The sequence below is a fragment of the Molossus molossus genome, unplaced genomic scaffold (assembly GCF_014108415.1).
Source record: "Molossus molossus isolate mMolMol1 unplaced genomic scaffold, mMolMol1.p scaffold_m16_p_21, whole genome shotgun sequence".
Lineage (NCBI taxonomy): Eukaryota > Metazoa > Chordata > Mammalia > Chiroptera > Molossidae > Molossus > Molossus molossus.
Window position 1 is genome coordinate 37,852,688 of NW_023425357.1, and position 15,439 is coordinate 37,868,126.

Sequence of the window (15,439 nt, forward strand, 5' to 3'; positions counted from 1 at the left end):
CAAAGATCCTGCAGGCAAGTAAACAAAATGATCCAGAAGAAGCAGTCACAGATCTTTGAGAAGTCATTTAAAACAAAAGTCTGTCCTCATTCATTAAATCAAATGCTGTTAAATTTTGCTTTATTTGATGCTCATGAATAAGAATAAAACCTTTTTTGTTTTAAGTATAAAAGTTCAGAACAGAAAAAGTTTATAAAAACATTTATTTAGCGCAGCCATCGTGGCTCAGTGGTTGAGCATCGACTCATGCACCAAGAGGTCACTGGTTCGATTGCCAGTCAGGGCATGTACGTACCCAGGTCATGGGCCTGGTCCCCGGTGGGAGCCCTACAGGAGGCAGCCAATCAATGTTCTCTCTCATCGATGTTTCTATTTCTCTCCTTCTCCCTTCCTCTCTCTCTAAAAATCAATAAAAGAAAAACAAAACAAAACATTTATTTAAAAAGTACCTAGTCTATGCCCTGGCCAGTGTAATTCAGTGGTTAGAGCATCGGATCAGGCACTGAAGGGTTGCCGGTTTGTCTGTCTCACATCGCAGATTATTCCTTCCTTCCTTCCCTCTTTTTCTCTCTCTTTCTCCCCCTCACCCTTTCTACTCTCTCTCTAAAAATCAATGAAAAAATATCCTGGGGTGAGGATTAACAAAAAAATAAATATTAACAAAAAAATAAAAATAAAAAGTATCTACTCTAATGACATATACTTTATAACTATTTCTCAATGTCTGGTACATGTTGTTGACTATCAATTAAAATCATAAGTTATAAGTAGGAATGTAACAACTGTAAAAAGAGTTTAAGCTTTCTCTTTTTGGGGCCAATGTAGTAACACTAGAAGTATATGCAACTTCCACAGAATAGTAAACAGTGTACTGTAAAGTTCATTTTTTTTCCATTTTATATTTTTCATATCCTTTATTTTTACTCAAAAATTAGGATTATGTAGTACGGATATACAATCATTAATTCAAAATCCCAAATGAGGCTTTATAAAACACAGAATGCATGCAAAAACCATTAATCTTACCACTCCAGACTAACAAGTTTTGGTCAACCATAATAATTGAATTTGTTTGAAATAAAAAGTAATTAGAAATGGGTCCTAGGAGGAAAGATCAAAAGAACTGGAGTAGCCTGGTCTACAAACATTTAATGTAAGAATGATTTAAATTCTGATCAGTTGCTTTCCTTGTCCTCTGACAGCTAAATTAGAGGAAAGTAGTTTAGATTAAGGAATAATTAAGAACATTTTTGCTTTGGGGTTTATTAAGGCACCATAATGGACCACTTGGGAAAGATGTGGTGTTCCAATACTGTACAGCTACCTGAAGTGAAGATAACCTAAAGGCAAGCTATAGCACTAAAACTCCATGATTAAGTTATCTGTACTCTCACCCAACAAAACCATCAAAGAGACTAACTCTGAACAGAATGTCATAATTTAAAAGGCGTTTTCACATATTCTGGCACCTCATTTAATCCTCATATACATGAGGTATATGAATAAGGCAGGCATTCTGATTCCCATTTACAGGTAAGGAAAATGGTTATGATTGTCTTCTGACTCAAATCCAAAGCTCTTTCCACTATACTGTATTATTATTATTATTTTTAATCCTTACCCAAGGATACTTTTCCATTTATCTTCAGATACAGTGGGAGGGGTGGAAAGAGGGAGGGAGAAAGAAACATCTACGTGAGAGAGACACATCGAATAGTTGCCTCCCACACGACCCCGACCAGGAACAGAGAACGAACCGCAACTGAGGTACTGCCCTTGACCAGAATCGAACCCACAACTCTTTGGTCCATGGGTCGACGCTCTAACAACCATTGAGCCAAACCAGCCAGGGCTACAATGTATTATTTTAAACCTTCTGAGAAAGACCCTTATTAAGAGCCAATAAAAACAGCTCACTAGAGCCCTGGCCGGTTTGGCTCAGCAGTTGGAGCGTCCGCCTGCGGTCCGGAGAGACCCGGTTCGGTTCCCACTAAGGGCATGTACCTCGGTTGCAGTTTGTCCCCAGCCCTGGTTGGTCGAGCGGGTGGCAGCCATTCGATGTGTCTCTTTCACATCGATGTTTCCCTCTCTCTCTCTTCCTCTCTCTCCCTCCCACTCTCTCTGTACAAGAAATGGAAAAATGTCCTCGGGTGAGGATAAAACAAAAAACAAAAACAAAAACAGCTCACTAGACAACCAGGGTACAAAAGCTCCAACTATATTTGATAGGCAGATTATAAAACTGTGTGCTCTGACTTGATTGAACACAAAGTACCTATTTATAGTCAGTTATCCCTTAACAAATCTTCCTTATTAAAGACATTTGGTTTGAAAATATTCCTGCAATAAAAGAACTGATTTCACTGAACCTATTTTCTTAAATCATAAAGTTATTATTTCAAGTCAGAGAGAATATGAAGCTTCTGTTTGATATTAACATTCAAATTTTTTCTGAAGTCACTGTATCTAAGTAGATATTGTAGTAGCCAGTCTTCAAGATGGCCCCAATAATCCCAGCCTCCTGGTATTCACACCCAAGTATGTGAATAAATCTCCCCCCTCCCTGCTGAGTGTGAGCTAGAGTATGAGGGCTAAACTTAGTGACTTGCTTCCAATGAACAGAGTAAGAAAGACACAAGTGATGGAAAAATAGGTCATAAAAAGCAGGGTAAACCCTGACCAGTTTGGCTCAGCAGTTAGAGTGTCAGCCTGCAGACCCAAAGGTCTTGGGTTTGATTCCCAGTTAAGGGCACATACCTGGGTTGCAAATTCGATCCCTGGCCCCAGGACTGTGCAGGAGGCAACTAATCGATGATATTTCTCTCTCTCTCCTCTCCCTCTCTTCCACTCTATCTAAAAAAAAAAAAAAAAATCAATGGAAAAATATCTTCGGGTGAAGATTAACAAAAATAAAACTTAAAAAATAAAATAAAAAAATCAGGGTAACTTCAGGTTTTTTCTCTCCATGGAGCAACACACATGACTACAAACTGAAGCCACTGAAGCCACCTACTAAAGTCATATGAGTTGAACTTGGTAGTGGATCCTTCATTCAGCCTTAGTCAAGTCTTCAGAGACTGCACGGTCCCAACCCTGAGCCAGAACCATCCAGCCAAGCCATTCCCAGATTCCTGTAAAAGGGCATGAAGGAACTTTTGGGAATGACTGAAACATTATCTTGATTGTGGGAGGTTTTCACATGGGTGTGTAGGTTAGGTTTGTTAAAACTCAAATTATACACTTAAAGTGGGTGCATTTTATTTATTTTATGTAAACTATAGTTCAGTAAAATTCTTTTTAAAAGGCCACTGAATTCTTGAGATAAGCAAAGGGTCACTTACAAAAAATCAGTGCCAAGACTTAAGGGTAGTTGGTGACAAAACAGAAACTGTAGTAACAAGCTACCACCACAAACTCACATGTCCTAAACTCCTCAAAATTGTTCCACCCACAGCCTTTGCCATCTCAAATGACAGCAATCCCATACCTCAGTTGCTCTAGCCAAAAATGTTAGCATCATTCTTGACTCTCACATCCACATCCAATCCATAAGCAAATCCTATTTGCTCCATCTCAAAATACATGCATACTATTACAACTTCGTACTACCTCCACTGCTACCACTGTTGTCTCTCACCAAGATTACTAAAATAGCCAAACCGGTCTCCTTGCTTCACTCTTGCCCCTATAGTCTATTGTTATAGCAGCCAGTGATACTTTCAAATCCTAAAAGTATGGCTCAGTGGTTGAGTGTTGACCCCATGCACCAAGAGCGTGCCAGTTCGATTCCTGATCAGGGCATATGTCCAGGTTGTGGGCCTGATCCCCAGTGAGGGGCAAGCAGGAGCTGGCCAGATGATGTTCTCTCTCATCAATGTTTCTATCCATCTCTCTCCCTTCCTCTCTCTATAAATCAATAAAGAAAAAAGAAAATTCAAATCCTATGGCAGATCATATCATTCATCCCCTCAAAAACCTGAAGTCACTCCCCATTTCACTCAAAGTCTATCTCATTAACATTGGCTACCATGGTCACACAAACTGGTTATCTCCCCCATCTCATCTCCTACTACTCTCCTTGCTCAGTCTACTTCAGCCACAGTGACCTGCATACTGTTTATCAAACACACTGCTTCCACTCTGGGACCTTTACAATGACTGTCATCTCTCTCCAACACCTTTCTCCATTTGTGCCTGGCTCATCAGTTTCTAAACCCCTTCAGGTTTCTACTCAAATATAACCTTCTTTACCAAGACCATCCTATTTAAAACTGCAAACAGGGCAGGATCTTTGTTTTGCTTACTGATGTATCACAAATACCTAGGGCAGTGTTCAGTAGATATAACAGGTGTTCAAGAAATATCTTCTGAATGAATTTTTGAATAACCGTGTCAGGTACTGGGCTAAGCACTTTATATTCACTATTTCAATCACTAGGGCAATCCTCAATTTTATAATTGAGAACCATAAGATTAAATAATTTGCCCAACGTTTTCTCAAAACTGGGTGTGAATGGGAAGAGAGAACTAAGCTGCTTCAGGAAGTACCCTGGTTCAGAGTATGTGGAAGAAAACACACTGATTTGTGATCCAATATAAGGAGCAGAGAAAAATAATTAACATTTGAGGACATTTCCTTCTGTTTTTCCTTGCTTCTAGTCCTAGCCCTGTTGAGACAGAAATAGAAGCTAATGGTTAGCAGAAAGACACCATAAAAAAGGAGAAAGAGAAAAAGATCCCATAGCCTGAACTCCATGGATGAGAAAACATTGGTCAGTATCTTTTTTCCAACTTCACTGGCATACTTTATCCCAGTAGTATGGAGTAATATGAGCAGTTTATTTGTTTGTTTTTGTTTTAAAATGTTTTTTCCCCCTCTAGATTCTACTGGCATAGTACAGGTGTTGACAAAATTATATTTAAGAAATACATAAGCATTTACAGATTTAAATATGAAGATAACTGATTTTTTGGCCAGTGTTACCATTCTTGGAACACAACCACACTCATTTCCTTACATGTTGTCTATAGCCCCTTTCACATTCGAACAGCAGAACTAAGTAGTTTCAACAGAGAGCATATGCCTGTTAAAACTGAAAATATTTACTATCTGGCCCTTTACAGAAAAAATACTTCTAAAACAAACATTAATAAAATGCAAGTTTCCTGATACCTTACATCAGTTTTATTACTTTTCCTGATATATTTGAAAACACATCCTCTAAATATTAGAATACGCCATTAAAACATTTCTGTTATTGTTGGTCATATAACTAAAAACATCTCAAAGGCTAAATCCAAGGATAATATGGTCTTCAACCTAGTAAACAGATATCATTAAATTAATTCAAGCAAACCTACTTCTTAGTAGAGTTAACACCCATTTAATAGTTGTTAAACACTGGAAGACTTCAGTAACATTAAGATGTCAATTTTGAAGTCAAAACAGCATTAAAGTTGAAAGGAAAAAATTTATTTTTGGTCTATATCTGTCGTATCTGAGCTACCATATTAAACAAACTGTAAGAAAGTATTTTGAACAAGGAAAGCTAATTTTTTTATTCACACATACATGTATCGAATCGACAGAAAAAAGAAAAAAAAGCAATCATCTTATAATGACTTTAAAACTACTCTCTCATATATAAAAATTACCAAACAGTAAGATCTGGAACATCTGCTTTTTTTTTTTTTTGGTTAATCCTCAACTGAAGATATTATTTCCACTGATTTTTTTTTTTTTTCAGACAGAATGGAAGGAAGGGAGGGAGGGAGGGAAAAGGGGGAAGAGGGAGAGAGCGAGAGAGACAAACACTGATGTGAGAAAGACCCGTAGATTGGTTACCTCCTGCATGACCCCAACCGAGGCTGGGGATCAAACCTGCAACCCTGGTACATGCCCTTGATTGGGAACTGAACCCGCAACCCTGCGGTCCACGGGCCAATGCTCTAACTGCTGAACCAAAGTGGCCAGGGCTGGAACATTTGCATTTACTCTTCCAAGCATACAAGTTAACACATAGAAAAGCAAATTACTTATTACTAATTTTTAACATTCTGTAATCTATTTTCACTCTCCCTTTCCAAAGATTTGTTGGTTTGTCCCAGACAAAAGATCAAACCTTATTTCATTAAATTAAACAAAAAAAATCTTCATTGTATATACAGACCAGAAATCCTTTTCCTATATAACACATCCTAATACAAATTTTTTTTAAGTTCCTCAAAGGAATATTTACATGTTTCCAATGTTTTGCAAATGAAGTGAGAGGTTATGTTATTGATGACAACACTTCTAAGTAATTTAGCAAGTTGATAAAAACAGGTATGGAAACACTGCAAAGGAAACAGGAGAAAAATTAAGTATAAAAGGTTAAAAATTTCTTTCTCTAAAATATTTTATTGAAGTCAACTTCTTCATAAAAGATGAACCAATCCAAGATATTAGTCATTAAAATTTCACCAAAATCATATAATACATTTAACTTAGATTTAAAAAAATTTTTTTTTCTTTATTGATTTTAGAGAGGAAGAGAGAAAGAGATAGGAACATCAATGAGAGAGAACATTTACTGGCCGCCTCCTGCATGCCCCCCAATGGGAATTGGTCCCACAACCTGGGCATGTGCCCTGACTGGGAATCGAACCAACGACCTCTTGGTGCATGGGTCAATGCTTAATCACTCAGCCACACTGGCCGGGCAACTTAGATTTTTGTTTTGTTTTGTTTATCCTCATCCAAGTATATTTTTTCCAATGATTTTTAGAGAGAGTGAAAAGGGGGGTAGAGGAAGAGAAAGAGAAACATCAATCAATGTGAGAGAGAGACATCAATTAGCTGCCTCCTGCACGTGCCCCAACTGGGGCCTGGGACAGAACCTGCAACCAAGATACATACCCTGGACTGGGAATCAAACTTTAGACCCTTCAGCGACACTCTAACCACTGAGCACACTGGGCAGGGCATTAACAGATTTTAACAGGGCTCTTAGCTTACACATTTCCACTTACATTTTTCATCTTCAACCTAAACATATATTTGTTTTCTCGGAAGCTTTTTCTCAAAACAAAGAAATTACTTCCAAGTTAAAATTTTCATAGTTTTTTCAAAATTAAATTATTAACAGAATTAGAAAGTTACCCATGAGCTACTTCTAAGGATTATTCAATTTAGAGCCTTTTCTCATTTTTGTCTTGATTTCTTTTTTACAGCACTGTAGTCACACACATTTTAGTAAAAAAAAAATTCCATCAACACTTTTAAAGGAATTAAGTTTTAAATGTTATATGTAAGCAAGTATACTACTATGCCAGGGCGGTGTGGCTCACTGGTTGAGCATCTCGACCCATGCACCAAGAGTTCGCCAGTTCGATTCCTGGTCAGGGCACATGTCCGGGTTGTGGGCCTGATCCCCAGTGGGGGGCATGCAGGAAGCAGCCAACTGATGTTCTCTCATCGATGTTTCTATCTCTCTCTCCTTCTCCCTTCCTCTCTTTCTAAAATCAATAAAGAAAAAAAATATTTAAAAAAGAAGTAAACTACTCTCTTTAAAGGCTAGAACTTTCTATGGTGAATGTTAATACACACGAACTCAGTCATGGAATGATATAAAAAAAAAAGTTTGACTTTTAAAAACTGTACTACAGCCCTAGCCAGTTTGGCTCAGCGGTTAGAGCGTCGGCCTGTGGTCCCGAGAGACCCGGGTTCGGTTCCCGCTAAGGGCATATACCTCGGTTGCAGTTTGTCCCCGGCCCTGGTCGGTTGTGCGGGTGGCAGCCACTCGATGTGTCCCTTTCACATCGATGTTTCTCTCTCTCTCTCTGTTCCTCTCTCTCCCCCCTACTCTACCTGAACAAAAAGTGGAAAAAAAAAACAACAAAAAAAACTGTACTACATTCTTTCAATATGAAAACAAATCTGACCATACCCCTGTATAATCAGAACTTTGGTCTCTTTAATAATATAAATCATCAGATAATTTCTAATAAAACAATCCACAGTATTTCAAATTGCAAAGTAATGTTTCCTACCTTGCCTGCTTCTCTTTCTAAGTCGACATATTCCCGGCTAGGTGTTTGTCGTTGTTCTCCCTGCCAGCTGGCCGGAAAAAACTGCAGAGACAGATTGGTTCCTGTGGCCACAAAAGCCTTTTAGAAAAATCAATACAAACAGGATCAGAAGCAGGACATTACATAAATTATGCAGGCAGTCATTTATTTTTACATCAGTTTCTGTCTTAAGCCAAGCAGCACAGAGAATACTTAAAAGTAAAAAACATGCACTCATCATTTTTCTTAAGTATTAAGTTACAAACATCTGATTCCATTTTGAGGACATTTGCCATTGGCTGCTTAAATATAAAATCAATACTTTCTTTCAGATCAGTTTTTGCTGACGTTAGGATCGTGCATTGCTAATGTCTAACCAGAAGCCACTATCCCTGAATTTAAAAACTTACATTTTTAAATGTGAAACTCACTGAAGATCTAAACATATTGAATTTAAAACATACCACAACTTAAAAGTTGTGTAAATGAAACATTTTAATTTTTCTTGATTTCTCTTGTTCAAGAAAACACTATGCTCTAAAACCCATGTTCAAAATGCACGGGACTCTCTCTCTTCTGTTAAATCATACATTAGCATGTGCTGTCACAGCACTTCCCATTCTCTCTAAAACCTTGGGTGATGAAAATTTTTTCTAAAATTTGACTTTAGAGTACCTGAATCTGACTGTAACAAAAAAGTATTCATCTGCCCTGGCAGGTTTGGCTCAGCAGTTAGAGCGTCGGCCTGGGGTCCAGAGAGACTCAGGTTTGGTTCCCGCTAAGGGCACGTTCCTCGGTTGCAGTTTGTCCCCGGCCCTGGTTGGGTTGCGCGGGTGGCAACCACTCGATGTGTCCCTTTCATGTCGATGTTTCTCTCTCTCTCTCTCTCTCTCTCTCTCTCTCTCTCTCTCTCTCCCCCTCCCACTCTATCTGAACAAAATATGGAAAAATGTCCTCGGGTGAGGATTTAAAAAAAAAGAGTATTCATCCAATATTTATAAAATATTTGGATGGCACAGCTCAACAGATAGAACAATCTAAATCCATTTCAATAAAGTGTCATGTGTAGGCCCTGAGCAATTTAACTGTATTTCCCCCAATTAAAAAAATGGAAATAACACTGTCCCTCTTCCCAAGGGAAATTAAGAAGTAAAAAAGTAAAAAGCAATTTGAAATAAACACATTTTTTATCATCTAAATGTAAACTATTCTTTGTTGAAATTTTTTCTTTTACTAATCACAATAGAATGTTTTTGTTTTATTTTACTACTTAAAGTTCTAAAGCACAAAGTTTTCCAGCAAGTACAGTCTTCATCTGAAAGCAAGGGGTTCACATTTTGGCAATTTGTTTAAAGCCTTTAGTTGATTCAACTATCTTCTAGTTCCCCTGATGATTAACAGCTTAAATTCTTTAGAGGTTAAAATCTATACCTCCTACTTCTATTACCGGTACCATTAGATACAATTGTCAACCTAACTGCTAAATTTCTAGTTTTGATAGCATTTCCCTAATCAAATGGGCTACCCTTTCTATGAACAGACACTGAACAAACCTCATTACAATATTAACTTAAAAATATATCTTATCCCATTATTAGCCTGAGTTTAAAAAATTATCAAGTGAAATGAAATGAACAATAGTTCAAATGAAAAGCAGACTGCCTCGGCTGTGTGACCTGAGGCATGTTACTTAACTCAGTTTCCTCACAAATTAATATTTGTAAAGTGCTTAGAACAGTACCAACCAAATGCTATGTAAGTATCTGCTAAATAAAATAAGAGAAATAATTTTGAGCTAACTTTTTCCACCCTCAAATCATGAAATTCTCAGAGCAGAATGGTGGCAGCAGGTAAGAGATTCAGCCCATGAAATGAATGCCCTGTGTCAAAACACCCCAAGCATGTATTCATCTAGCAACAAATCCTTCCATCCCCAGTGTACCCCAAATCAGCTCTGTGCTCAGTAAAAACAGTCTACAGATCTTATTATCTCACCTCCTGTCTAAAGGCCAACCTCAAAAGAGATTTCCTACTTTGTCACTTTATGCCCATTATCTCATCAAGATCTTTCTCTGAGATAGGAGAAGTGATAAAAAAATGAATCATTCTAGAATAATATTTCCCAATTTTATTTGACCACAGAACTCTTTAATGGAATACCTACACATACATAAGTTGGGAAAATTATGTTCCAAAACATAAAAATGCTACACTGGTATCCCTGTCTATATGTAAGATTTCCAGATTGTCTCAACCATATTTTATAGGTTTCATAAACAGTACACACTGTGATACTCCAACATAGCTTTTATCCTTCCATTTTCAGGATTAAAAATATATGGTTTTGCCCTGGCCGGTCTGGCTCAGCGGTTAGAGTCCAGAGAGACCCGGGTTTGGTTCCCGCTAAGGGCAAGTACCTCGGTTGCAGTTTCTCCCCAGCCCTGGTTGGGTCGCCTGAGTGGCAGCCACTCGATGTGTACCTTTCTCGTCGATGTTTCTCTCTCTCTCTTCCTCTCTCTCCCTCCCGCTCGGTCTGAACAAAAAATGAAAAAAATGTCGTGTGAGGATTAAAAAAAATTTTTTTTTAATATATGATTTTTACTGTTCTCCCAGTAGAGTCAGCAGACTTGTCTCAAGTATTTTTTTCTTTTATTAATCATTGGTGTTGAAGATATCTTCAACACTTTTACTACCCTAAGAACTTATCCAAGGAATAAATCAGTTTACCAAATAGATTCTATCCTTCACCCATAACCACTTTTATTCATGCTATGATAAAACCTGGGTAAGTTTTATCGTTAAGAAGAGATGAGCATCGCAATCTTTAAATTGTTTCACATCTAAATACAAAATAAATTCTTCATTAATCTTACTGATACATTAAAGAGATATTCAATATAAAAAGAATAAAAAGGCCCTGGCCGGTTTGGCTCAGCGGTTAGAGCGTCGGCCTGCGGTCCGGAGAGACCCGGGTTCGATTCCCGCTAAGGGCATGTACCTCGGTTGCAGTTTGTCCCCGGCCCTGGTTGGTCGTGTGGGTGGCAGCCACTCGATGTGTCCCTTTCACATCGATGTTTCCCTCTCTCTCTCTCTTCCTCTCTCTCCCTCCCACTCTATCTGTACAAAAAATGGAAAAATGTCCTCAGGTGAGGATTAAAAAAAAAAAAAAGAGCCCTGGCCGGTTTGGCTCAGCGGTTGGAGCGTTAGCCTGCGGTCCGGAGAGACCCGGGTTCGGTTCCCGCTAAGGGCATGTAACTTGGTTGCAGTTTGTCCCCGGCCCTGGTTGGGTCGTGCGGGTGGCAACCACTCGATGTGTCCCTTTCACGTCGATGTTTCTCTCTCTCTCTCCCTCCCACTCTATCTGAACAAAAAATGGAAAAATGTCCTCGGGTGAGGATTAAAAAAAAAAAGAATAAAAAAACTGGAAATAATTTTGGGACATACATATATATATATATATATATATATATTTTTTTTTATCCTCACCCGAGGATATTTTTCCATTTTTTTGTACAGATAGAGTGGGAGGGAGAGAGAGGAAGGGAGAGAGAGAGAGAAACATCGACGTGAAGGAACACATCGAGTGGCTGCCACCCGCACGACCAACCAGGGCCGGGGACAAACTGCAACCGCAGTACGTGCCCTTAGCGGGAACCGAACCCGGGTCTCTCCGGACTGCAGGCCGACGCTCTAACCGCTGAGCCAAACTGGCCAGGGCCATACATATATTTTTTATCGTATATAACTGTTGTCAAAATACAGGCCAAAGAATGCCTTTTCCACATTTATTCTCCATAACCAAATAAGCAAAAGCCATTGCCAGTTTATAAGTCAAAAGATCAAATGTAGGCATTATATTAAGTAATCTCTAAATTTAACTAATCAAGTACATCCTCCACCCTTTAGGAGATAAGAACACTGTAATTTAAATGTGGAGAACACTGAATTAAAGGCTGGAAACTAGAAAAAAAGAATAATGTGAAATTCCTTCCCAAATACTAATAGCTACATTATTAAACAAATTAAGACACATACACTGTTTTAAGAACAAATCTTACACAAAATTCAATGTACCTTCAACTTTTAATACTTGTCAAATATTAAGAATTTATTAAAATTTGTAGTATCAGCCCTGGCCAGTTTTGCTCAGTGGTTGGAGCATCGGCCTATAGACCAGAGAGTCCTGGGTTTGGTTCCCGCTAGGGGCACATACAAAAAAAAAAAAATTTGGCCCTGGCCGGTTTGGCTCAGCGGTTAGAGTGTCCGCCAGCGGTCCAGAGAGACCCGGGTTCGGTTCCCGCTAAGGGCATGTACCTCGGTTGCAGTTTGTCCCCAGCCCTGGTTGGTCGTGCGGGTGGCACCCACTCGATGTGTTCCTTCACGTCGATGTTTCTCTCTCTCTCTCTTCCTCTCTCTCCCTCCCACTCTATCTGTACAAAAAATGGAAAAATGTCCGCGGGTGGATAAAAAAAAAAAATTGTAGTATCAGATATTTGGAGAGGAAGACCTAGAACAGCTGTCTGATTTATCCCTGTAAAGAATTTTATGACAAATGCAAGCAGCCTATAAAATACTACGGCAATATTATAGTACAGCAACTCAGATATACAGAGTTAAATTATATTCCCAGTTCATAATTATATACAGTCAAGTCTGATATGACAGAAAAATTCTAATGCTATTCTTTACTTGGTTACCGAAAAAACCCTCAGCTTTAAAAAAATCCTTACAGCACTCTGTATCTCATCTTTTATACTAACATCAATTATCTCCAGGAAATCCATTGTTTAGGTATACAGTACCATTACCTTTTTTTTTTTTTTTTTTTATCCTCACCCGAGGACATTTTTTGTTCAGATAGAGTGGGAGGGAGAGAGAGAAAGAGAGAGAGAGAGAAACATCGACGGGAAGGGACACATCGAGTGGCTGCCACCCGCTCGACCAACCAGGGCCAGGGACAAACTGCAACCGAGGTACATGCCCTTAGCGGGAACCGAACCTGGGTCTCTCCGGACCGCAGGTGGACGCTCTAACCGCTGAGCCAAACCAGCCAGGGCAGGTATACCATTACCTTTTGCCAAAGGAAACCCAGGCAAAGGATGATGTAATTACTGGACCAACTAATACATGATTATTTTACCACTCAAGGCCATAACCAAAAATATTTGTCTTACACATTTTAATCATATGATTTCTACAACTTTCAAATTTCAAGAAATTTGGCAGTGGGCTAAAAGCTGGAGATTTTCTTTCATAACATGCAATAATAATCAACTATTCTAAAGCCCCTGATAAAGCTAGCTAGTATCTTCTCATCTGTAATGATTCTAAAAAAAACTTCATTTTAAATACTGAAATATTCTTTAAAAATAAATTTGGTTTTGGTGATGAAATAGGAGAATTTTATGGTATGTGGATTATATTTCAATAAAAATATGTAGATTATAAAGAAGGTGGAAGAAGTAAATGTACCAATATGTCTTCCTATTGTTAACCCAAATTCAAACTGCATAGCAGCTTCAAGTCTCTTCAAATACAATGGGCCCAATCTCGGAGTAGATAATTGAATTCCATTACACAGCATTTTTCTTTTCTTTTCTTTTTAATTTATAATCAACCGTGCTTTCGTTTCTTCCTACCCACTGTTTGGCTTCTTCATTCCCCCATTAACACCTCCACGGGACAAACCAAAAGGTGATTAAGGGGAACTAGGACACTTTAATTTTTTTTTTTTAACATCACGTTTGGTGGGGGCAAAGCACCAAATCTATCACCTAAAACACAGCCTGAATATCAACTGTGGTTTTCGCAAATCCATCCATTCTAAGAAAAGAATACTACACATTCTTTAGGGCATTTTTTTTCTCTATAAGGACAATAGATAACTGGAGTAAAGATTTATTATTCTCAACTATACTGGGAGTGAGTCGGGCGTCACATATAGACTTACCAACAAACTATCGCCTAGGAGTTAGATCCTTGAATGAAACCCAATTATTTTTCCGAATTAGTGTTTTCTTCCTTATAAATACTTGATCCCTTAGTCGGGTCACAGCCTACACAATAACCTCTCCTTGTTTAGTTGGCCTTCGGTTTGAGTTCCAGACTACAAACTGCCGGGTAGTGTCTGGGAAACATGCCCACCCACCAAGGATCACAGGGAAGCGTCTCTGCGCGAGGACGCGCGGCCAGCCAGTATCTGCTTTCTCATTTTGAATCCCGAGTAGGAAGTGAGACGGCGCCCGCTCAGTTCCGGGAGCTGCGGCGTCCGGAACCGACCTGGGCCGCGGCAGTCCCCGCGCAACAAGTAACCCGCGCGCGCCTCGGTGCCCAGCGCCCCGCGCCCCCAGCCCCGCCGACTTACGATTTCCGAGCGGCCGTCGCGGCAGGCGTTCTGGAAGCGTGCCTGGCGCTCTTCGTGGGGCCGGTCCCTGAAGCCCGTGTACTTAATCTGCAAGGCAGAGACCGCACCAAATCAGGAGCCAAATCCGCCGCGCTGCTCGCGCGCCCGCCCGCCCCGCGCGGTGCCGATAAGGACTAGCAGAGTCTGCGGGCAGACGCCTGCCCGAGCGAGATTGCCCCTCCACGGGCACCGCGACGCCCAAACTTTTCTCCGCCCGGGCCCACTCGGGGCGCGCCGCGGCCTCCGCGCCGCTCGGCCGCCTCACCTCACATTCGCGGCTTAGCTTCCTGAAGAACTCCTCGTTCTCGAACTTGCTTCTCTGGTCGGGCACGACACGAGGCATCTTCCCGCCCTGCGACCGGGCCGGCCGGGCTCCGGGCTTGCGCGGGCACCCGCTGGCCGGCTCCCCACTGACCGACTGACCGCCCACCCGCGGCGCCCTGACTCTCGCTTCTCTTTGTTTCAGGAGCCCGCCCGCGTGGGCTCCCGTTCCCAGGAATCTGAGGTGCCGCGGTACACTCCAGCCCAGCCCACGCCGTCGCTGCCGCCTCAGCCGCTCCCTACCGCCCGCGCGGACCCAGAGCTCGCCGCCCCCCGGCCGCCGTCAATGTCGCCGCCACCACTTCCTCTCACCGCCCACCTCGCTGGCCCGTCGGCTCCGCCCCCGTCGGCCCCACCCCTCCTTGCTCGCCCTCCCGCCCCAAACTCCAGCAAACAAAACGCACCATTCACAACTCCTTGACCCGCGCTGCGCATGCGCCATCCTCCCGCTTGCGGGGCAGCGCGAGTGCAGTGAACCCTAACTCCTACCGCGGCGCGGCCCTCTTCCCCATGCGGGTCAGGGGCCATTCACTGTGGAACCTCCCTGTGAGGATCTGCTGGGACCTTGGAGTTGGAGCTGCCCGAGTGGGTCCTTTCTTTCGATAGTCTTGAACTTTTGGGCTTCCCAGTCGCGCGGAGTAACCCAACATTGTGACCTGAATGCCA

General features: G+C 40.9%; 1 protein-coding gene across 3 annotated transcripts in view; it reads right to left on the reverse strand.

Annotated features, from left to right (window-relative positions):
* Positions 1–15,007, reverse strand: part of CBFB (core-binding factor subunit beta) — a 76,126-nt gene extending 61,119 nt beyond the window's left edge. For 2 of the 3 annotated variants that reach the window (XM_036275604.1, XM_036275605.1), the window contains exons 1-3: positions 14,718–15,007; positions 14,414–14,500; positions 8,032–8,148 (exon numbers count right to left, since the gene is read on the reverse strand). In XM_036275604.1, coding sequence (XP_036131497.1) covers positions 8,032–8,148; positions 14,414–14,500; positions 14,718–14,795 — 282 coding nt within the window. In that variant the 5' untranslated portion in view covers positions 14,796–15,007. The remainder of the gene's footprint in view (positions 1–8,031; positions 8,149–14,413; positions 14,501–14,717) is intronic. The other variant, XM_036275606.1, reaches the window with a different exon arrangement.
* Between the last annotated feature and the right edge of the window lie 432 nt (positions 15,008–15,439).